Source organism: Podarcis gaigeae, assembly GCF_964106915.1.
Source record: "Podarcis gaigeae genome assembly, chromosome: 14".
In the NCBI taxonomy this organism is placed as follows: domain Eukaryota; kingdom Metazoa; phylum Chordata; class Lepidosauria; order Squamata; family Lacertidae; genus Podarcis; species Podarcis gaigeae.
The window spans coordinates 51,707,143-51,729,884 of record NC_139690.1 but is presented as its reverse complement, the minus strand read 5'-3'; the positions used below and the strand labels follow the sequence as shown (position 1 = coordinate 51,729,884).

At 46.8% G+C, this 22,742-nt stretch overlaps 1 protein-coding gene and 1 long non-coding RNA gene across 9 annotated transcripts in view; one reads left to right on the top strand and one right to left on the bottom strand.

The window, feature by feature from the left end:
* The window catches only part of LOC310831385, a 50,246-nt gene extending 44,756 nt beyond the window's left edge, over positions 1-5,490 (top strand). Inside the window, exons 2-3 of one of the 2 annotated variants that reach the window (XR_014557838.1) lie at positions 4,481-4,531; positions 5,315-5,490. This is a non-coding gene — a long non-coding RNA (uncharacterized lncRNA). The remainder of the gene's footprint in view (positions 1-4,480; positions 4,532-5,314) is intronic. The other variant, XR_014557837.1, reaches the window with a different exon arrangement.
* The window catches only part of SDK1 (sidekick cell adhesion molecule 1), a 580,479-nt gene continuing 560,234 nt past the window's right edge, over positions 2,498-22,742 (bottom strand). For 5 of the 7 annotated variants that reach the window (XM_083711227.1, XM_083711232.1, XM_083711229.1 and 2 more), the window contains 4 exons: positions 21,651-21,788; positions 16,012-16,183; positions 13,829-13,958; positions 2,498-3,154 (listed from right to left, as the gene is read on the bottom strand). In XM_083711227.1, the coding sequence (XP_083567353.1) occupies positions 2,882-3,154; positions 13,829-13,958; positions 16,012-16,183; positions 21,651-21,788 (713 nt within the window). In that variant the 3' untranslated portion in view covers positions 2,498-2,881. The remainder of the gene's footprint in view (positions 3,155-13,828; positions 13,959-16,011; positions 16,184-21,650; positions 21,789-22,742) is intronic. The other 2 variants (XM_083711231.1, XM_083711233.1) reach the window with 1 other exon arrangement.

Genomic DNA, 22,742 nt, shown 5'->3' with positions numbered 1-22,742 from the left:
CAACAATGTTCTATCAGCCAGTCAACACCACCAAACCATTGCAATTCTTGGATTTCATGGAGAAATGCACTGCATAATTTCTATTAATATGCACGATTTCTATTAATATATAAAGTCAGCTATATCCAGGTTCGTGTTATACCCCAAAGACACAAAATGGAAGCAAGCATGATCATTTAAAGCAAGACTCTGGAGACTTGTTGAAGTGCAGAGAAAAATCATGGCGACACTCTTGGTTCTTTCCATATTTCACATCATTCCATCTGGCCCCCTTTATTTTATGAACACAACTCTGGAAGCTACGAGGAAGGGAGCACCCTCTCTGTAGCACTTTGTACCTGTGACACAGACGAGTTCCCTGGAAATGTGAACAGTGACCTCAGTTTCAAAGGCCTGGAGGAGCAGGAGCAGGTGGTGTTGCTGGGAATCTAACTCTCAAGTTGACCTAAGCAATTGGACTTGCTGTCAAAGACGTGCAATTGCAATGCATTCAGAGAAAATAAAATGTTGAGGTTCATAATTCAAACAAGAGGTTTCATGCACAGGCCTTGTGAGGTGAAACTCAGGTTCTGGAACCTAGAAATGGAAGCAGTAGGGAACTCGAGGCCATTTGCCCATTGACCATTTCAGCTCCGGAAATTTCGATTTTGTGCATTATTTTTCTCCTTTTGCTTCAGCAGGAAACAAACCCAAGATCAGCACACAGAATGACCTTGCTTGTTCTTACAGTGCAATGGACAGGATCAAAGAGGCATCTCTCCAGGAAGCGGCGAGGGACCCTTCAGGAGGTTCAATGCGACAACTTCGCAGTCTGTGTAACTGCGGCAAAAGCAACACACCACCTGCCACGCCGATTTCACTTACATACAAGTTTGGCTTGATCCAGAGATTTAAAAAGCAGAGGTGGAAGCAGCCCAGATATGCAAACGCAGCTTTGGCATAACCTGCCCTGCCCTGGCTGGACACAAATGGGAATGACTCATGAGACTGGCAGGACAAACACAACACAACAGCTACCCGCCTCCTTAGCTTGGGAACAAAGAGCAACAAGAGCTTCAAGGCTGGAAGACCCAAGAGGAGGTCCACGGACAAAGATGAAGGCCAGCTTTTAGGGCCGAGCCCTTGTTCTGGGGGGCAGAGCAGGGACCCGGGGAAGCAGCAATTCTAAAGATGCTGTTTGTGTGCAAGCAGCCCTTTCTGTTCCAGGGCAGTCGTCACCAGCGCTTCCTTTTCAGATACGCAGTAATGAACATAATCTGCCTTGGCATAAAAGAGCCAGCGGCTTCCCGTGTGGGTCAAAGACGGGGCAGCCTGCAACAAGGGGAAGAACAAAGCTGCCTTTTGCACGGGAGGGGCTGTCTTGGCTGCAGACCACAGAGGCAGCAGTGCAGGGAGGGAATGGGCAGGAGGCAATTGGTAACGCTGTGGTTCCCAAACCCACCGGAGCTTCACTCCTCAGAGACTCATGGCTGCTTGTCTTGTACGCTCAGCTGAATCATTACAAAAAGGCACCAAAGAAACCCTCACCCAGTAGAGTCTGATGTGTCTTTGTATTTTTTTTAAAAAAAAATCATTAAAAATATACATTTTATAAAAAAATCAAATAAATCTGGTGTTAACAACATGTACCCCCCCTTTTTTTTACAAAGCTGCAGAACAGCATCCCAGCAACTGAGGGAGGGGTCGGTTGGTTTCCTTTATATGGAAAGACGCTTTTTAAAGAAATGACAGAAGTGTTGTCCAACTAGCGCGTTCTCCCCACCGGTTCACAAATGCTGCATTCATTTCACAGACCCTCTTCTTCTTGCTGGCAGTTTTTCCTTTTCTTTCAGATTTACAAAGGACATTGGCACATGCAATCAACAAAGGAGGACCCAGACCCACAACAAGCGCAAAACGGACACCTCGTCAGGCCTTCCCCCCAGCTGTTTCACCTAACGCAGCCCAGATGTTGTTGGACCACAACTCCCATCTGCCCCAGGCAGAAGTGGGGTGGAAACTGTAGTCCAAAACATCTGGATGGCACCAAGATTGAGGGGGAGGCTGACCTGACGCTTTTTTGGTGCTTGTCAGCTGACATGTCTGACAGAAACCCTGGAGAGGGGAGTATCTTTAGGAGCACAACAAGCTCAACTGGAACAGAATAGAAATGAAGGTGAGAGAGAAGGTTGATCACAAAACCACCAGGAGTGAACCTCGCAGGCATACAGGAAAGACATGACATTGAGACTAAGTGATTCTGCTGGTGCTTCTAAGGCAGAAGCAGCAAAGAGTGTCTGTGTGTGTGAGAGAGAAACCATTCTCAAAAGTCCCCCCAACCTCCTATTTCACCCAGATAACAGGAGAAGGGAAGAGTGTTCGGAAGGCAGGATGGTTTCGGCTTCAAATTACATCACAATGGGGCTACCAAGTTTCCACAAGAACAGAATTCATCTCCTTGGCTTGAGAAAGGAAAGTGGGGGAAAGAGAGGAACACATCGCAGGCTGCTTCCAAAAGCAGCGTTACAAAAGCATTTTTGTTTATTATCAATTAAAAAATCCCCTTAAATCATATTCCAAAGTGGTTAAAATTGCCATCATTTGTGTGTGATGGGGTTTCTTTAAGAAGGAGGAGGAGGGGAAAAGAAAAATCAAAGCAAGTTCATCTAGGTCAGCTCCATGTCTTAAAGAGTTGATTGTCTTGGGAGGGGAAAAATAGAAGAAGACATTCACATGTACATCCATTCTACCCTGATAAGAGATATTTTTTTTTACCCACAGTTCACTGCACCTGCCACGCATACAGTCATCCGGTTGGGTTGGCGGTTGCCCCGAACTCAGCTGGCGGCTGAGTTGGCGTGGCTGATTTCCCCTCCTTTCCCTTCTCCCCCCCCCCCAAGTGTCAGACGAAGGAGGAGAAGCCGGTCACTGGAGTCCGTGAGCCTGGCGCAGGCTGTCCCGTCGGGGTGTACACCCCTCCTGAGCTCTGTGTCGTGATGACAGTCTGGAAGTAAGGCTCGGCCTCGCTCGCCACACACTCCTCATACCGGTATGGCGCCGGGTGCTTTGTGGTCTTTGGCTGGCGCTTCCAGGAGTTGTAGTACGTGGGGTCGCTCATGTAGTGGTTGACAAAGGAATGCTTGGGCAACTCGTCCTCGTAGTCCGAGTCCGTCGCCTGCAGGTTTCAAGAGAGAATAGGTCTGTTAGTGTCAGAGACCAGACTGAGGATTACAGCTCTGAAGAGGAATGGTGGGAACCTCCCTCTCTTCCTGCTCCTGACCAGGATCCTGAAGCTGCCCAGGAACAGTGGAGCAGCATAGATTTAGAGAATTGGTTTGCAGAGGGGCATAGTTTGGAAAACAACAGCTGGGCAGAGACGAGTGGGGAGCAGCTAGAAGAAGCAGAACAGGAAGAGAGATAGATAACAAACTCCCCTTCGCTTGACAGTGTCCAGCCTCTCTCTCCAAAGGCAAGGACAGCTGATAAGGTTGCTATGCAGAAGGCTCAGTGGTTGCGAGATCAGGTTGCAAGAAGAGGGAAGTGACGAAGATAACTCAGGGGAAAGTAGGAGGGAAGCTTAATGGTGAGAACCTTTATTCAGAGAATGGCTGCGTTGTTCTTTTGCTCTGATCATTAAACACTCTTAAACTGATAGGGGACTCTAATTGCTTTGTTCTGCTGATGCACGGACAAGGGGGGGGCGGGGCGGGAGGAAGCTGTTTCTCCAAAGCCTGACAGTTAGTGATGGATGCTATTTTCACCCACTGGTCCATTGAGCAATATATGGTGGGAATGCACACTTGCGCAATTATTTTGGAAAACGGTCTTGTTACGGGACAGGCAATGCAACCTCATCCGAGGCTGGCTATAGTCCATCTGATTATAGGTGACCCTAAGAGATTATTTCTCTTCAACATTTTGCTTCCATGCCCTTCCAATTTGCTTGCCTGGCCCAGATTTATTATATCATGCCCCATGCAATGACTGCTGGCCCCTTTCCTTTATTGGATAAAATCCATCTGCTTCCTTGTTGTTGCTGATGTAGAACATTTTCCCCATGCACAGTTTTTTTGTTTTGTTTTTTACTTGAGTACAACAAAATTTAAATAAAAATATAGTATGCCATACTTTCAAATAAATGAAAAGCCTCCCCTCCATACCAACTCAATCAGGGTTTAGCTTCTCTTGTGCAGAGGATTCTGGCCTGTGGCTTAGATCTGCTGGCTGCCCACCCTTCCCAATTAACAGCCCCCAATCCCACGGGGGGGGGGGGGGGAGGAAGGTACCTCAACCATCTTCAATTTATGGCAAGGCCAGTTCTGACCCTGGCTCAGGGCGATTGCTATTTATCTGTCGGGAGAAATTCAAAAGGTCCAAGGATTTCATTTATTATCTTTAAATGCAACATTCTGTATTTTAGCTGTTTCTTAAAATGCATTTGAGAACCCTAAACCTTGCAGGATACAGTTTGAAATGCATAAAATCAATTCACACTTTGCAGCTGCCCGTATAATGAGAAATTCCATGTCCTGTTTTTCAGCAGTGGATTTAGGTAAGAAGCTGCATGTTATCCATGTGAATTTTTTTTTGGGGGGGGGGGTAAGACACGGGGGTTGGGGATTGAATGGAACAAAGTAGGGGAAATCCAGAATGGGCAGAGAGCAGGTATGCAAACTGCACATTAGGAAAGGCACGCTGGCTAATTAGGAAAGGTAATGAAGAAAAGTATTTGACCATCCAAAATACGAAGCCTATTGAAAAAAGCTCCACAATATTTTACATGTGTTAACACAAAATGATGAAACTGATAACAATAATCAGTATAGTCAAGAGATTATGAATCTAGTACCTATTTGAGCACAAGCCTTAATCATGGAACTGGTCAAAAATACGAGGCAGGTGCTATTTGCCAAATGACATTGTGGGTGCAAAATGGGGATTTTGCTTAACAGTGATTCCAATGAACATGCCAGCAAATTGCAAGGACACACAGTCACATGCACCAGATGGAGACCATTGTCATTTTTTGAGGTGCCTTAACTTGTGGGGGCTTCCCATCTTGAGGATTTACAAATAACTTCAGAAATGAAGGATGTTGACATAAGTGAGCAGTTGTGGCCTTTGAATTGTCCCATGGCATGGGGAACGCGTTCTCAAATTCCCTCTTGAAATCAGCCCTTTAAGATTCCGGACTCTCCAAAATTAAAAACCACTACAAGAGGGAGATGGTCTTAAACACCACCTTATGTAGTCAAGGACAGACTAATGCTCCTAGGGCGAAGATCACACCTAAAAAGCTACCTATCATTAACCCCTTGCTTTTTCTCCTCTTTAGATAGGCTCTCTTCTCTCTACCCTGTTGACCTTCTGATATATGAAGACAACGGCTCCGTGGGAACACACATCCTCCCCCCAATGTGTCAAAAAGACCTCAGGAAAACCATCACATCCTGCTATGCACCATCAGAAATAACCTTCCATTATTAGGAAGCATATAAATAAGGAGAATTATTTATGTATGTTATTTATATATTGCCCAACAACCAGGGCCTCTGGGAGGCTTACAAGGTAATAAGGAATCCAGCCAAGCAGAAACAAAATGAAATGAGAGGGGCCAATTTCCTTCTCCCCTTCCATCTTTACATAATGTTGCATGCCACCTCCATCTCTGAGTGGTATTGTTTTACCAGGGTTTGGCTTCCTTGGCATGAAGGACAACAGAGACTGTGGTGTCTTTGTGATATGCGGTTTATTTACACATATCTACAACCTGAGCTTAATACGGACGGGCTCACAGCATTAACACCCCAAGGTGGTCTTCCTTCCCCCCGCAGCTACAGCCTTGGATTCCGCCAGAGCTCAAGCATGGCTCTGTCTCCCAGCTGCCCAGCCCAGAAGGAGGGGGCCCATCCATTTGTCCTCTGGCACATAACCACTTCCTTTGTTACCTTGATGACCCAGACTTAAGGGAACCATTACCAAGAAACTTGTCCGGCCATTCTAGCAATTAAATCCCTCTTGGATTCAGGAATTGGAAGGGACTCATGCCTTCAGCCTACTCCCACCTCCCAAACTCACAGGAATAGGAAGCTGTCTTAGAATGAGTCAGACCCTTAGTCCATCTGAAGAAGTGTGCATGCACACGAAAGCTCATACCTAGAACTAACTTAGTTGGTCTTTAAGGTGCTACTGGAAGGAATTTTTTTATTTTTTTGTTTTGACTATGGCAGACCAACACGGCTACCTATCTGTAACTTGGTCCATCTAGTTCACTATTGTCTACACTGACTGGCAGCAGCTCTCCAGGAGTCTCTCCAGGAGCCAAGAGACCTTCTGCTTGCGAGGCAGAGCCTGTACAGCTGAGGTGCGCATGGGGTCTGCACACCCTCCTTTCAAAATGCACGCTGGGGTGCTTTAGAGAAAGGCAACATATAATGCATAAAATGGATCCAAGCAAGCAAGCAAGCAAGCAAGCAAGCAAGCAAGCAAGCAAGCAAGCAGATAGTTAGTTAGTTAGATAGATAGATAGATAGATAGATAGATAGATAGATAGATGATAGATTGACTGACTTCTCTGGACTGGGCATGGCAGAAGACCAGCTGAGTGACCTGTCCACCTGCAGACACTGTGGGAAGTGACTCCTTGGTCACAGCCACCTCTGTGATCCCAGACATGTTGGGAATGTAAATGTAAATCAATCCTCTTCTAAAACATGGAAGAAGGCAGAGTGAGGAAGGTGGCGGCCAGGTCTGTGGAGGTGGCTGGTTATGGGCAGCAGGAGACAATGGGGCGATCCAAAAGGGCCGATGAGTCTCCAGCCTTCCCTGGTGTGTCTGAATGTTTTAAATGCAGTCGCAGCTAACAATTGCCCAGCGCGCCATCTGGAACTCGGTGGGTTCTGGGAAAAGCAATCCTGGTGCTCTTAACTCAGGGGGACTCTTGAAGTCTGTTCCTCCCCCCGCCTCCCCCCCCCATTATTACACAAATTGCTCCTCCAGCAGGATTATGCTTTAGAGTGGACATATTATTTTTAATGATTCAAAACTATTGACAAAATGCAAATGCTGCAGGGCCGCCGTCTCCTCGGCTGCGCGGCAGGCAGGCCACTCCTCTGCCGCATCTGCAGGCCGGTTGCCCAGGCAACGGCAACGGCCTTGAATCTGAATGGGTGCACCGCTAGATTAGAAATTGACAAGCAAAGGTGTGCGGATGCCTGGGAAGCAACAAAACAGAGAAAATGCCTGACAATTTAAAGTATTTTTTTATTGGCGAGATGAAAGAAACAAACGCTATTAGGGGGACAAATTAGGGACTAGACGGCTAGTTTAGTCTAAGGCCGGCATTACATGGAATTTAAAAACAGTTGTGGCTGTCAAATTTCTTTTGAAAATGGCTAGAGAAAAGGAATTGTGTGCATTTATTTATAGCTGGCGGCGGAGAGAACAGCCCCGTATATCCAGGAGCTTTCAAAAGACTGCGGTGGAAATACGCCCAACTCTGTTGGGGGTCTCAAGGAGGGTGGGAAGGGGCTGCCAAGTCCTAAGTGGGCCCTGCCTTTGTCCGCCTCCCTGTTCTGACTGACTCGCTCTGCATCCTCTCTGTTCCAGTAGGAACAAGTTCTCTGCTAGTTAGTCGCAGAAGAAGAAAGGGTCTCGTGGCTCCTGGAAACCTGTATGAGTCTTAAAGGGGCCCACAAGCCAACTGCCTGTGTGTCTGCTTTGGTGGGCAGAGTGGTCATGCTGTGGGCAGAAGGTCCCAGGCTTGTAGAACCATACAACTGTAGAGTTGGAAAGGACACCAAGGGTCATCTAGTCCAACCCCCTGAAATTCCGGAATCACAGCTAAAGCACCCCTGACAGATGGCTACCCAACCTCTGCTTAAAACCCTCCAGCGAAGGAGAGTCCACCACCTTCTGAGATTGTCCGTTCGAAGCTCTCCTTAATGTTTGGTTGGAATTCCTTTCCTTGCAATTTTAATCCATTGGTTTGGCTCCTACAGAAAACAAGCTTGCTCCATCTTTCAAGTGATGGAGGTGGCCAGGGCTGGATTTAGGTTTGATGAGGCCCTAAGCTCCTGAAGGTAATGGGGTCCTTGATATGTCCAGCTGTCCTTTGTCAACAACAAATTGTTGCTGTTTTTCGTGTCGAATATATGCTATATGGTAATTTATGGACCTAATAGGTATCTCAAGCCATTTGCACATAACAAAATAAGTATTTTATCAAAGTAATTGTTGAATTGAAATACAATTAAGCAGAAGTATATTAATAGTGAAATTTTTGGGGGTCCTCCAAGAGAGTGGGGCCCTAAACTATAGCTTGTTTAGCTTATACATAAATACAGCACTGGAGGTGGCTATTCTATCACCTCTCAGTCTTATCCAAGCTAAGCAGATCCAACTCCCTCCCAGACCCTTGATCATCTGCAAACCTTCCAGCTTGTCAATATCCTTCTTAAATTGTGGCACCCAGAACTGGACACAACACTCCAGGTGTGTTTTGACCAAGGCAGAAGGGAGTGGTACTATTGGTTCTCTTGATCTGGACGCTAGACGTCTGCGGAATCTCTGGCACCTGCAGGTAGGCATGGGAAAGTGACTCCTGCCTCAAACCTGACTCTCTATAAGGCAGCTTCGTGCGTTCCTATTTGCAACAGGGCAAGCGCTCTCTCTCTCTCTCTCTCTCTCTCTCTCTCTCTCGTCTCTCAGCTTTTTGCTCTGTATGGCTTTTCTAGCAGTGTGGGTGGAAAAAAACATTATTTATGCAAGTGGCTTGACCTCATTAAAAGCCTTTATTTATGTTGGAGGGCGTCCAAAACCTTCAGCTCAACAGCCATGCTGCTTAAATAGGGTCACAGAGGTCAGTGTGGGTTCAGGGCACAACTATGTGTTTGCTTCAGCAAATATGTTTTCGACCCCATGGCTGCGGAAGGCATGGGGTGGGGTTGTAGGGAGAAGAGGCAGGCAAGGGGGTGCTGGCGCTTCCTCACTTCTGCCAATTCTCTTGTGAAATGCAACCCTTGGTGTCCTCCTCCCATACCATTCGATGTTCTCTGGTCTCCATGCCTGGCTAAATGGGGAATGGGTTAAGGGGGAGGGGGCTTCTGTAGAGGAGAATTGGGCAAAGCGTTAAACTGCCTTGGCTTGCCAGGTCTCTCTTGCAAACGCTCCACCCCCCAAGTGCAGGTCCGTTTTGGAATGTGTTCGCCTGCTCTCGAATAAATAGGATTTTGGAGGATGTCACTCCCACTTTCAATGGGGGTGTCTTTGCCACATCCCAGCTCCCCTGCGAAAGAGGACACAGGTGGTATTGCCTGTGGCAGGAGTTGGGGGACGTTCACATGGCTATTGCAGCCTGTTAGGTTTGAGGGGGCAAAGGCTATATTAGGCTGCTCCTCCCCTAACTTTCCACTGCAGCGCCCTCCTTCCCTAAGCAGGATGGGCTTTTGCTAGCTGCCTGTATTTGGGAGGTTGGACAGGAATTTTTTGGGGAGCCCTTGATTGGCCTTTGGACTCTGTCTATTGATAGGGCTGGCCCTTCTGCAGACCCAAGCAAGCAGTGTTGGGGGAAAGCGTGTATGTATCTAAGGACCGCCCTACTGCCATAATCCAGCCCCCGCCCTCCACTCACACCTGCCCCTCCAAGCATACGAGCTGCTCGTACTGTAGATTTGAGCTCTGGAGTGTTTCACTTCAGTGGCCAGTGATAGATCCAGGGCTCAAATCTACAGCATGAGCCGCTGGTGTGCTTTGGAGCCAGGCTGCAGCAACCACAGCATCAGTCACGGGGACGTGTGTGAAAGCAGGTCGCCTCTCCATCATGAGCACAGCTGCAACATCTTAAAGCCTGGGGATGAAGATTTAACGGGAAAATGTATCGAGATGATTTTGGCCTTGGCTGTCTCGGCATTTGATGGCATCCTGTACACAGGAAGTTTTATCAAAGGGAAACAGCCCTTTGACAAGCTTAAATAGGCTCGGCTGCACACGGAAGAGCATCTGGCCAAGTCCTCCTAAGAAATGAAGTGCTTCGTTCCCTACATCCTGCACAACATCTTTCCCCCGTGAAGACGGAGTGGTTGAAATCCTCAGGTAAGCAAAAGCTCATCTCCTCGGAAGCCTTAGAATAACAAAAGCTGAAGGAAAACAACAGCCACCACCCTAAAATGGCACCAGGAAGGATAATAGAATGAGATAAAATTGATGCACCACACACATACACAAATATGGCTAATGCCATTTTCCCACAATGATCAAAAGAGCCTGTCACCTCTGAGCATGTCCATTAGTATTTTCTCCAAGTGCACACTGCTGGAAACAGCATCAAAGGGCCAGTGGAGACTGATTGGATATCAACGCTCTGGAGGAAAATGGGGGCCTCATTTCGCCTGCCACAAAAGCTGGCCTGTGCCTCAGCTGCGAGGCTCTGCTAGGAAGCCCTGGGCTCCGTATGCTTGACATCAAGGGCAAGGAAAGAGCGTAACGAGAGAATGGATAGACTCCGGCGACCTCTGCATCCACCGCGCCTGCATGCAGGAGTTGCCTCGGGCAGGAGATGGTCATTATGCACTATCAGGAACCGGCACATGGAACTCCTGACATGAATAACAAAAAGCGGCATGGCGACATTCATATTTATGCCCAGCACGCTCCGCTAATGGCAGGTTTAATTCCAGGTTGTCAAAGGGAGAGGAGCAGAGCCACTGGGAGTATAATCTCAAGATAATGTATGTACATCGCCAGGAACGGCTGGAGACGGCACAACGAGGGATGCTGCCTACCTGGCAGGCTGGACAGAGGGCAACGCATAGCAGCCAGTGGCCGCCAGAGGCAATTAAGGAGAGGAGGAAGGCAGGCAACCAACAGAGAAGGAAGGCGTCCGCCTCCCTGCTCCCTGTCATCTGCCTCCCTGCTCCGTTGACCAAGCCGGGTTCTTCCAGGATACTTCTTGATTAAAGGGCAAGCTAGTCCTCTTTCAGGGCCCACTGCTTTCTCTTAGACCAGCTAGATTTTGGTCAGGATTTCAGCAGAGGAACATCGGAAGCTACCTGATTCTGAATCAGGCCACAGAATCTTGCTCTGTATTGCTGACATTGACCGACAGCAGTGACTTGCCAGGGTCCCCCCTCCCTACTTGGAGATTCTGGGGACTGGGACCTTCTACATGCAAGGCAGATCTCCGCCACTGAGCTACGGCTTGTCCACACAGAAGGGGTGCAGTTTACAACTGAGTTCACAACCGACCCTTCCAAACACCACTTCTAAAATTCACCTACTATCTTAGGCCTGGCCTTCTGTCACTGCTGATAAGCAAAGAATAGAATCGTATGATTTGGAAGGGACCCCAAGGGTCATCTAGTCCAACCCCCTTCAAAACAGGGATCTTTCACCCAATGAAAAGACAAATAATGGGTAGACAAAGACTGCACTGCATTTCGAACCCAGTACCATTTGGATAAAAGCCACAAGAGGTGGCAAAACCCTGGGATGAGTTTGACAGCTTTTTCCTAAGTGCCGTTTCACAAGTATTTTCTCTCTTTCGTTTCTTCTGAGCCAATCCCGCCATAGATTAGGCATGGACAAATGTTGGTAAACATCTGGGAGGCTTGAAAGAGAGCTGGGAATGGGCTCTCAAGATATAAACGTAATCCCCCAAGGTTTCCACAGAATCTTCCCAAAATGCCCCTGCATTCTGTTCTGCCACTTTCCAAACCAAATTGTAGGGAGAATTTGATGGAGGGCATGCACTCTGGAGCCTGGGACACCCACCTCACCTCACCATTTCAGCTTCTCAAGGACTTCTGCTTTGAAACCAGGCCCCCATGGGTCACCTGAGTCCAAGAGAGTCAAGGTTTGCAACCACTCTCTCTGCCTCTAACCAGTCACAGAGGAAGGGGCTTTGGTACCCGGGGCGGCTGGGGCAAGGCACGTCACACGTGGGGGCATGGCATGTTGCAAGTGTGAGTGTCGTCCCAATGGGGAGGCACCCGCCCACGGCAATGTCACCCCCCCCAGGCTGGCACCTGGGGCCACCCCACCCCCTGCCCCCTTCCTCCACCACTGCCTCCAACCTCCTTGAATGGCATCAGACTCCAGCAGCGCGACAAGCCTTTTCGCATCCTCAGGACAGACGCTACTTATCTTGGATCTGTGGACATGTGGTGCTTGGGAAACAGTCACTCGTTTCCTTTGTCAAGTTATCTCAGCCCCGTGCAAGGCCTTCTTAACATACGAGCCTCGTACTTTAAGGAAAGTTAATTATTTCTGCACGTCTCCGAGCCAGGCTACTTGTTACATTTGCCATGCAGACAGTAGCCTGGCTCAGCCTGTTCAGAATACTGAGAGATCCCAGGAGGCAAAACAGGGCTTGGCATTCTCGCCGGTGGCGGGAAGCTTCCCTCTCCCCATCTTAACTGCTTGGGCACATTAGCAGAGTGAAGGGGGAGAGCTGGAGCTCTCAAGCCTGGAGTTTTTAGTGCAGAGAAAAGGTGAAAAAGAAGGGCCAGTACAATGCATATAACATCATGCTTGGTTTTCCTCCCTCTCTCATAATGATAGAACTCCACAAAGCTGAACGTTGGCAGAATACCGTGCCCAGTTCTGGTCGCCTTATAACTTGTAGAGTTAGAAAAGGTTCCGGAAAGGGCAACCCAAATACTCGAGGGGGTGGAGAGGCACCCCAAGAGGAAATGTTGCAGCATTTGGGGCTTTTTAGTTTAGAGAAAAGGCAAGTAAGTGGAGACGTGATAGATGCTGATGAAATGATTCAGGAAAGATCAAAGAAAGCCCTTCTTCATGCAGCACATAGCTAAACTATGGAACTCCCTCCCACTGGAGGCTGGCATAGCCACCAACGTGGATGGCTTTAAAACAGGGTTAGATAAATTTACGGAGGCAGGGGTGCTAACTTGAATAAAATATTTTTGGGGGGGAGAGATAAGCCCAGTTCCTATAATTGATCATATAACACAGTGCATGCACACCCTTTGAATGCCAATGCCCATTAAACTTTGGGGGGTGTCCAGCCCCCCTCAAATATTTTAGGGGGGCCTAGGACCCCTCGGCCCCTAGCAGTTGGCTCCTATGCAACAGTGTGATTCAGCAGCAAAAAAGGCTAATGCTATTCTAGGCTGCATCAACAAAATTATAGTGTTCCGATCAAGGGAAGTCATGGTTCCACTGTGTTCTGCCTTGGTCAGACCACACCTGGAATACCGTGTCCAGTTCTGGGCGCCACAATTTAAGAAGGATATTGACAAGCTGGAAGGTGTGCAGAGGAGGGTGACCAAGATGATCAAGGGTCTGGAAACCAAGCCTGATGAGGAATGGTTGAGGGAATTGGGCATGTTTAGCCTGGAAAAGAGGCGAGCGAGAGGCGATATGAGAGCCTTCTTCAAATATCTAAAGGGCTGTCAAATGGAAGATGGAGCAAGCTTGTTTGTTCCTGCTCCAGAAGGAGGACCCAAACCAATGAATTAAATTACAGGAAAGGAGATTCTGACTAAACATGAGGAATAACTTTCTGACTTTTGCTCTGTTTTTATATTTTGTTGGACGCGGCCCAGAGTGGCTGTGGCAACCCAGCCAGATGGGTGGGGTATATGTAAGCAAATAATAATAATTCTGATGTTAAGAGCTGTTTGACAGTGGAACGTGTTCCCTCAGAAGGTAGTGGATTCTCCTTGACTGGAAGTTCATAACAGAGGTTAGATGACAAGCAATGCTTTAGCTGAGATCCCTGCATTGCAGGGGGCTGGACTGGCTAACCCACAGGGTCATTTCCAATTCTATGATTTTATGATTCTATGAGCTTGCTTGCCAATCCTCAACCATAGGGCAACAAACTCACCTCTGATTCTGAAGCATCCAGGGGTTTCTCACTGAGGGCGACGCTTTCCGTCAGCACTGCTCCATTGTACTTGTTACAGATGTCCTCGTCGGAATAGTGGAGTCCACCAGGGCTTGGACGAGGAGGAGATCTGGATGCAGCAAAAGTGGGGAAAAGTTACGAGCTATCACAGCTATCAGGCAGAACACATGTACTCTAATATTTTTCTTTTTTAAATTTTGTGTGCATAGATGAAACTTGAGGGTATTTTGTGCAGCTCATTGAAAAAACAAACAAGCAAAGTATTTTGTGAATTTCAAATACAAACCTAAAAAACAACAACCAGTTATGTGGGAAGAAACTGGGAAAAATGTATTGAAAAAGTATTCAAGGACACAGGTAAAGCAGGCAAGTCAACAGAAGCACGTGTATTATTGCTTCTTAACCTGTAACCAGGGCTGGATTTAGGTTTGATGAGGCCCTAAGCTACTGAAGGTAATGGGGCCCTTTCTATGTCCAGCTGTCCTTTGTCAACAACAAATTGTCACTGTTTTGTGTGTTGAATATATGCTATTTGGTAATTTATGGACCTAATAGGTCCATGCACAACACAAAACACTGTTGCTGTATGTAGGTTTTATTTTATTTGTTTTTTATCTTGTATTTTAGAAATGTACATCCAGGCTTTTTTCCATTAATTTTTTTTGGGGGCCCCCCAAGAGTGTGAGGCCCTAAGCTATAGCTTGTTTAGCTTATACATAAATCCGGCACTGCCTGTAACACATACGTGTGGTTTCTTATATAACCAAAGTTTTCAAGCACTGCTGCATGACCATATCGCAAATTTGGCAGAACAGTGATCCATGTCCTTCTATGCAATTATCAGGGTGGTAGACCGGCTGGGTTAATTCAGCCACAGACTCACAGAGCAGACAGAGGGACTTTGATGCTTATGACAGATCGGCCTACATGATGCGGGTTGTCATGCTGTCTTCCTTCCTTCAGGCTTAGCATGGCCCAATCCTTAATAAGGGACACTGGCACATCAACAGTCATTTGGCTGCTCCAAGGACCCAGAATCAAGGTTGTACCCAACACGGTGGAGCAGAAACTGGCCTATCTGGGCTGAGGGGGGAGGATGTGTGTCTGGGTGAAGAAAACCATTTTGGATGTGGCTTTGGGGTTGTTTTAGGATTTCATTTTGGACCAGCACAGTCTGGGCTGGCTTCTGCACGCCTGTAATACTTGCTCAGCCTAAAACACTGGTAAATAATAGATTGCCCCGAAGACACCATTGATCTCTCTGGTGCTCTTTCATCTTAAGGAAAACTTGCTTCCCAAAGACGGTGCTGAGCTTCTCATTGCCAAGGGGGAAACTGAGTTTTGTACTATCTTCCCCCACCCCAATCCATGCTCAAGCAAAAGAGCTGCCTGCACCACAGCTGTTGAATTTACTGTGTCCAGGGAGCATCTTTCAAAAGAGTTATATCTGTTTTGGCTGAATTTTTTTTTTCTTTTTGCAGGGGCGGGGGCTAAGCTGGGTAAAGTGTGCAGGCAGGGATGAAAGATCTGGAAGATGTAAGTTCATACTGTCCAACATTTCTTCGATGAAAATAGGAACTTCCTAAATAAATAATAATAATAATAATAATACCCCATTCACCTGACTGGGTTGCCCCAGCCATGCTGGGCTGCTTCCAGCATATAAATAATAATAATAAAACACTAAAAAAAAACCCCATCCCTATCTAGGGCTGCCTTCAGATGTCTTCTAAAGGTTGTATAGTGACTTATCTCCTTGACTTGGGAGTCGCATAACTCCATGCCCTCCAACATTTATTCGATGAAAATAGGGACGTCCTAAGGAAAAGCGGGATATGCCAGAATCAAATCAGAAACCGAGATGGCTTCTGTAAATCTGGAACTGTCCCTGGAAAATAGGGACACTTGGAGGGTTTGTAAGTTTTTACCTGTTCATGTTTTGTTTCAAGGGGATATTTTATGTGTGCTTTTTTAAATATGCAGTGATATGCCCCTAGTCCTGAGTCTGGAATGGGTTCCAAACTGGAATAAATAAGCATATAAAACACACTCCTTGGTGGCAAGGGTCTCATCCTGCCTGCAGCCCTTCTCCAGAGCGCCTGTGCTTGGCCGGATGCTGTGAGCCATGGGTCCAGGCCGCGTGGGGCTCAGAACTGCCTTACCTCGTCCCATTCTTCTTGGAGAAAGTGTTTTTGACGTTGAGGTGCCGGCTGTTGAGCTCAAGGGCCGTAAACCCCCCATTATCCAGAGTGACAGATTCTTCCACATTGGAAATACTTTTTCCTGGGGACAAACGGCGACAGAATGAGCGCAGGCAAAGTTCCTGCCCTGGCTCTGCATGAAGACAGAGAGAGAACCAGCATTTTCAGACAATCATACTTCCTTTTAACAAGGTCTTTGCTATGAAAACAAGACAGTTTGTCACAGGAATTTGCTATGCCTCCCTGATTATTGGAGTACTACCAACGAGGCAATTTTTCATCCATGTTTTCACAAATAATTTCTACAAAAGGGGTCACCAATCTGGTGCCCATGGGCGCAATGCTGCCTGTTAAGGTTCCAGCGGGCTCCCTGGGGAAGTGCCCCAGACTTTTGAGCTTTTTTTATTTTTTTAAAAAGCAGATCTCTAACCCTTCTGGAAAGAAAGTCACAGGGCAAAATGCGCAGGTACCTTTTCTTATTATGATTAATGATTAAATGTCTATATCCGCCCTTCATCCAAGGATCACAGGGTGGTTTACAATATAAAAACACAAAAATACATAACATACTAACATAGTTTAAAGCCCATAGATTGTTTAACACCAAAGTCCTGGGTGAAGAGTAACACTTTTGCTTGGTGCCTAAAGATATGAAGGCACCAGGCGAGCTTCCCTGGGGAAAGCATTCCACACATGGGGGCCACCACAGAAAAGGCCTGTTCTCATGTTGATGCTCTCCAGACCTCTTGTACACTAAGAAGAGCCTCAGATGATGATCACAGGGTCTGGGCTGATTTATATGAGGCGGTCCTTGGTGTATTGCGGTCCTGAGCTGTTTACAGCTTTATAGGTCAAAAGCTTTGAATTGGGTCTGAAAAGTGATAGGCAGTCAGTGCAGTTGACCAATTTCTGTGAAATTTGAGAGGTGGGGCTACATTTCCTCCAGCACTGAGGATTGTTCCCTGTTATTAGACAGCAACATCTGTGCATCTCTCTGTGCGTGGTATTTCCGTAACCAGGGCTGGCAGGACATTGTTGACATCTCACAGCAAGCATAAGGTTATCGTTCTAATTTCGCATTATTATTTTCTAATTTAGGCATTTTGTGACTGGGACTCCCAGAATGCTCCCAAAATGCACTAGTCCAAAAAGGTTGGCGACTCCTGACCTACAATGTCGCATTTCATTAGGACAACACCAGTAAGTTGCAATTTCTTCTTTTGTAAGGGTTTTTTTTCCCCCTGAAGGGGGTTCTGGGGGTCTGATGGTAAGCAAGGTTTGTAATCACATACAGGTTTCGCCATCAGGCATAGACGCCTGGAGCAAAATTTAAAGCAAACAGCCAGATTAAGTGCTCTCAGGCTTAAACAGCTCATCTCACCTGTGTACCCTGAGAACACAAGAGAGGCTTTCAAGTTACACAGCCCCCGAATCTCATTCAAGTTATCTTGAAAGTAAAGCTCCATTGATTTCAGTGGGATTTATTCCTCAGGAAGTATGTTTAGGATTACAGCTCTGCTGCCTGCCCCTCCAATGTTTACTGAGAAACACCTTTGACTCAGCTCAGTGGCACCAAGGTCTGGCCTGCATGCAACAGAATGAGAAGACTTAATAGCACCCTGAGGTGGCAGAAGGGATCAACGCCACTTCAGAATGCAGGGTTACATTCCTGAATATCCCTTTGCATAAACTCACTGTAAGAAAATTAGCAAGGAGGGAGTGGGCTGGGCGGTAACTTTTCTCCCTAGTGTGCTCATGTTTTGTTTATTTGCAGGGAGGATTTTTAAAGGTATTCACCATCTTCAGTCTGAAGTGCTACTGTCTATAGTACCACCTAGTTTGATGCTGCATCTCATTCTGTCTCTTTTCCTGGTTAAGGGCTCATCCATACCCACATTTCTAAGCATAGGTCCTGGCTTTCCAGGTCTGTGCCCAAGTGTTTTTGTTTAGTTTTATTTGTCCTGGCCCTTTCCCCAGGAAAGCCTATGTTTAACTGCTGAATTGGAACAAGTGGCAATGGAATTTTCCGCGATTGCTATTTGCTCCAATTCAGCAGAAAGTGTGGGCTTGCCCAGGACAACAGCACAGTTCGCTCGAAGAAATTTACTTGCACACAAGGAAGGGTGTATTGGTTTGCAGTTGCATCCCTGCGAGTTGTGAGCTAGACATATTCCTGTTTCTAGTGCTGCACAGAGTGCTCACTGAGAACAGAATCGTTGCTCCACTATCTTTATAGGAGAGGCCACATCACGAGCTATAGGGACAGGATAGCATTTCCAAAAATTCAGCTCTTAAAGAAGAGTGCCAGAAGCTAGAGAAGCATGAGGAAATATATTCTGGGTTTACCAAACGGTAAACAGATCTTACACCCAACGTGCAATTTGCTCAGGCTTTAAAATGCAGACTCCCGAACAGTATTCAGTGCTTGTATTCCACAAGGGTTAGTAGCCAGAGGGCTATATGCCCAAACCAAGGGCATCTCTACACAGCTGGCAACCCATCTAGATGAGCGTAGTCCACCTGCCAGGGGCTCAACAACCCATCCACCCCACTCTCATTTTGTAGACCAGGGCAGGCAGGAAAAACAGGATGTTTATTTAGCCCCTGGCTGACCCCCATACATGGCGGGTGACTTGCCTTTGACTTAGAGGGTCATCTGCTGCTCGGGCATCCTGCATTAAGGCAGGGGGGTTAGCTTTGCATTTAGTTACTTGTTATTGATACATTTTGGCTTCATGGAGGGAACTCGGAGGACACTCCTGTCCCTCCCTTTATCCTCACAACTGCCCTGTGAGATAGGTTAGGCTGAGAGATGGCGACTGGCCCAGCGACCTCCATAGCCGAGCGGGGATATGAACCTAGATCTCCCCAGCCCAATGACCCTCTGAGCACATATAGCAATCTCTGAGCACATCAGCAGTGCGATTCTCCAATATATAGCACCTGTTGTGTGCCCTGCAACTCAAGGGCCTTGCTGCCCCAGCTGTGTAACCCCACAGGACAGAGAGAGAGAGAGAGAGAGAGAGAGAGAGAGAGAAAGAGAGAGAGAGAGACCCATACAGCTCATTTAATGAGCATGCTCTCTTCCCTGGGAAGAGACCAGGGAAGAGAGACGGCGGAAGAGGATTGGAAAAAATTTAAGGACTATCTAAAGAAATATGCAAAAATTCGTGAATGTTAGGTTGATGCTGGATGAGAAAAATAGGGGTTAACAGCGGTAATGGACAAGTTAAAAGAAAATGAGTGTTATTAAAATTAAGTCGAAATAAGGGAGGGATTTGTTAAATAATTATAGACATGAGAATGCAGGAAGCGGAGGTATGAGGAAGTCGGGAAAGTAAAGTATAAGAAATTAAGACTCGAAATTATATGTGTTTTATGTTTTTATTGTCATGTATTTATGTTTTGTTTGTGTTGATAAAAATTCTGTGGAAACTTTAATAAAAATTAATTAAAAATAATAATAATAATGAGCATGCTCTCCTCCCACCCCACCCCTAAGCCAGCCATAAATCTCCTCTGCTACAACAGGCAGCTATTTGATCCCAGACTTCAGCTGTGATGCTGCATTAAGGCTTGGCAGAAAGGTGGAGGACAGAGCTGTCTTTCATGTGCATTCTCCAGATGGAGAGCACAAGGAAGGAGATGAGAGATTTGTCTATGCACTGTGCATAGAAGCCTGTAATAGCATTAGCTCAGTAAAATGCCATGGCATTCATACATTTCAAATCCCAGGGGAATAAAACCTGATTTACTAACACTTGTTAGAAGTGAATTTATACTGGGGGAAGGTGGGGGATATATAAATCCTTTCTTTGAGCATTGAATCGCTGAGTCTTCAGAAAAGAAAAGATGGCTTTCCTTAGCCAGTCCCTAATGCTCCCTCTTCCCATTGCCTTGCCCCAAATCTTTTATTAGCAGTGCAGCATCACAGAGCCCAGGACACAGTGACTTCCTTCACCTGCACGCTAGAAGTTACAGGAAACCCCTGGCTCTTAAAATTAATGCATATTTCACAGGTCCATGCAGGTTACTGAAGCATCACACACAACTGGCAGCAGCAGCAGCTGGAAAAACTTGGACATCTCAGGAGGAAAATGGGAGGGAAATGGATTAGAGAAGTTCCTGATGCAGGATTCAGGGGCTGAGCAATGCATATTTAAGCACCCCGTGCAAAAGGCCAAGAGGCCAGGTTTACAGAGAGAAGGAGGGAGAAAAGAAGAGGTGATTTTTGCTGGCATTGCAAAGGGTGCTTTAAAAGCCCAAAAGGTAAGGAATTTGCGATGGGGAACAAAAGTTACCAAGAGACATGCAATCCCGCAGCAGCTGTACAACAGCGAGCCTCACAGCCAGGGCAACCCAGACACAAACATATTTTTCCACTGAATGCCCAGAATGGTTAGGCATATGGTGATGCAAACAGATATTAGCATTTTATCACATGACAAATTCCACATGCACTCAGGTGACGGCACATTTCAGCAAGAGTAGAGATTTTTGGAAAGAGCAGAGATCAAAGCGGTGTTGTTCAAAATCACTTTAAGCTTTTAGCCATTGTCAGGGCAAGACTCTCTCCTTGTTTTCTCTATGTAGGTGACCCTGGTTCTTTTTGGAAAGCACCCAGGTTAGGAAGGGTCTCCTACACATATGGTAACGTGAGCTACCGTTTCAGGCAGCGGGGGGGGGGGGGGGGATTTCATCTTTTGAAGCTCTCTTGTTTTAAAAATTCACTGCAACTAGCAGATCAGCACAGTAGACAAAGGGTTGAGTGAGAACCTTTCTCTCTGATGCACAAGTTCTCTATCCATGGGAAACTGATTCTAAATTTGTATCCATTATCCGGGTGAGAGTGCAGTGCATTGCCTCCCTGCAGCTTTCTACGGGGAGAATTTTTTTTTGTTACAGTGGTGCCTCGCAAGACGAAAAGAATCCGTTCCGCGAGTCTCTTTGTCTTGCGGTTTTTTCGTCTTGCGAAGCAACCCTATTAGCGGCTTAGCAGATTAGCGCTATTAGCGGCTTAGCGGCTATTAGCGGCTTAGCGGCTATTAGCGGCTTAGTGGCAAAGCGGCTATTAACAGCTTAGAAAAAGGGGGGGGGGAGCGAAAAAAATCGCAAGACTCACAAGACGTTTTCATCTTGTGAAGCAAGCCCATAGAGAAATTTGTCTTGCGAAGCGCCTCGAAAAACGGAAAACCCTTTCGTCTAGCAGGGTTTTTCGTCTTGTGAGGCATTCGTCTTGCGGGGCACCACTTTATGTTGTTATGTTCATTATACAGTCATACCTTGTTTCTCGAATGAAATCCCTTCGACTTCTGAAAATGTTCGAAAAGCAAGGCGCGACTTCCGATTGGTTGCAGGAGCTTCCTGCACTCAATCGGAAGCTATGTCGGACGTTCGGCTTCCAAAAAGCGCCTGCAAACCGGAACACTCACTTTTGGGTTTGCAGTCATCGGGAGTCAAAACTTATGAGTACCAAGGTGTTCGAGAATCAAGGTACGACTGTATTGTAGCCTTTGTTTCTACTACATAGTATTCTTTTGGGGGCTGTAAGTTGCAGGCAGAAGGGCAGGATGCCCTGAATCACTAAGAGGCCATCTCACCTGTGTTGCAGTTCCGGTATTTCTTGGTCTGGCCATGCAGGATCAGGGCAAACACCACCATCAGGATGAGAATGAGGCTGGAGAGAGCCATCACGAGGAGGAACCACCATTCCTCATAGAAAGGAGATTCTGTATGAGCTGCAAGCAAGGAGATCGGCAGGGTGGGGAGGCGAGGGGAAGATAAACAACCTGTTTAGGAATCAACCTTGGAACAAAATAATCTTAATCATTTGCCCAGCTTAACTCATCCCATCCAGAACTTCTATTCCTTTCATTATTGATTTTGTGATCAAGATTTCTCCAAAGGTGACAATGGCTCAGGTCAGGCATATCAAAGGTGAATAGCAAAAGTTTCCAACTTTGGAGAAGTCAGAGTTTCCCTTGAAAATGGCCCAGGATCTGAACCATTATTTTTATTATTGCTTGTTCCCGCTCCCTGTGCTCCAGTTTCTGTTGCAAAGGCAGTTTGCACATCTCTTAGGTTCTGCTTTGGGCAACAACAAGCATGAATAATGGGCAGCGCGCGGACAGCCACATTCCCCATTTCTCCTGCCACTCAGAAAGATTATCTGCTGTGAATCTGACAAGGACCAGAGCAGCATCCAAGCAGCACTGGCTGAGCTCGGCTGTGGCAAGGCAAACCACTGGCAAGTCTGAGAACGGGTTTAATTAATCACACTCGGCTTGAGTGGCAGAAGCCTGTAGTGCTCTGCATCCTTTATTCCTGGAGCTCCCAACAGAAAATGATATTCTCTCCCCTGTGGCTGATCTGAAGCAGGCATTAGGGCATCACAAGGAAGTGGATGGTTAAATAGTTCCACTCAAGCGGAGATCACATAAATATGCTGTTTACTTGCAAGGAGTTGCACCTATCCCTGGGAGGCAACAGGGCCATCCCAGACAAAGGAGTTGCAGCCCAGGCTACTGGAAATCTTGCATCTCCCTATATGAACCTGAGCAGGTGCTGAGATTCTCAGAGGAGCACCTTCTCTCGGTCCCATCAGATGCACCATTGATGGTGACACAACAGAGGGAGAGCCTCTTCTGTGGCTACTTCACGATGGTGGGATTGGCACCTTCTCTGTCATCCTT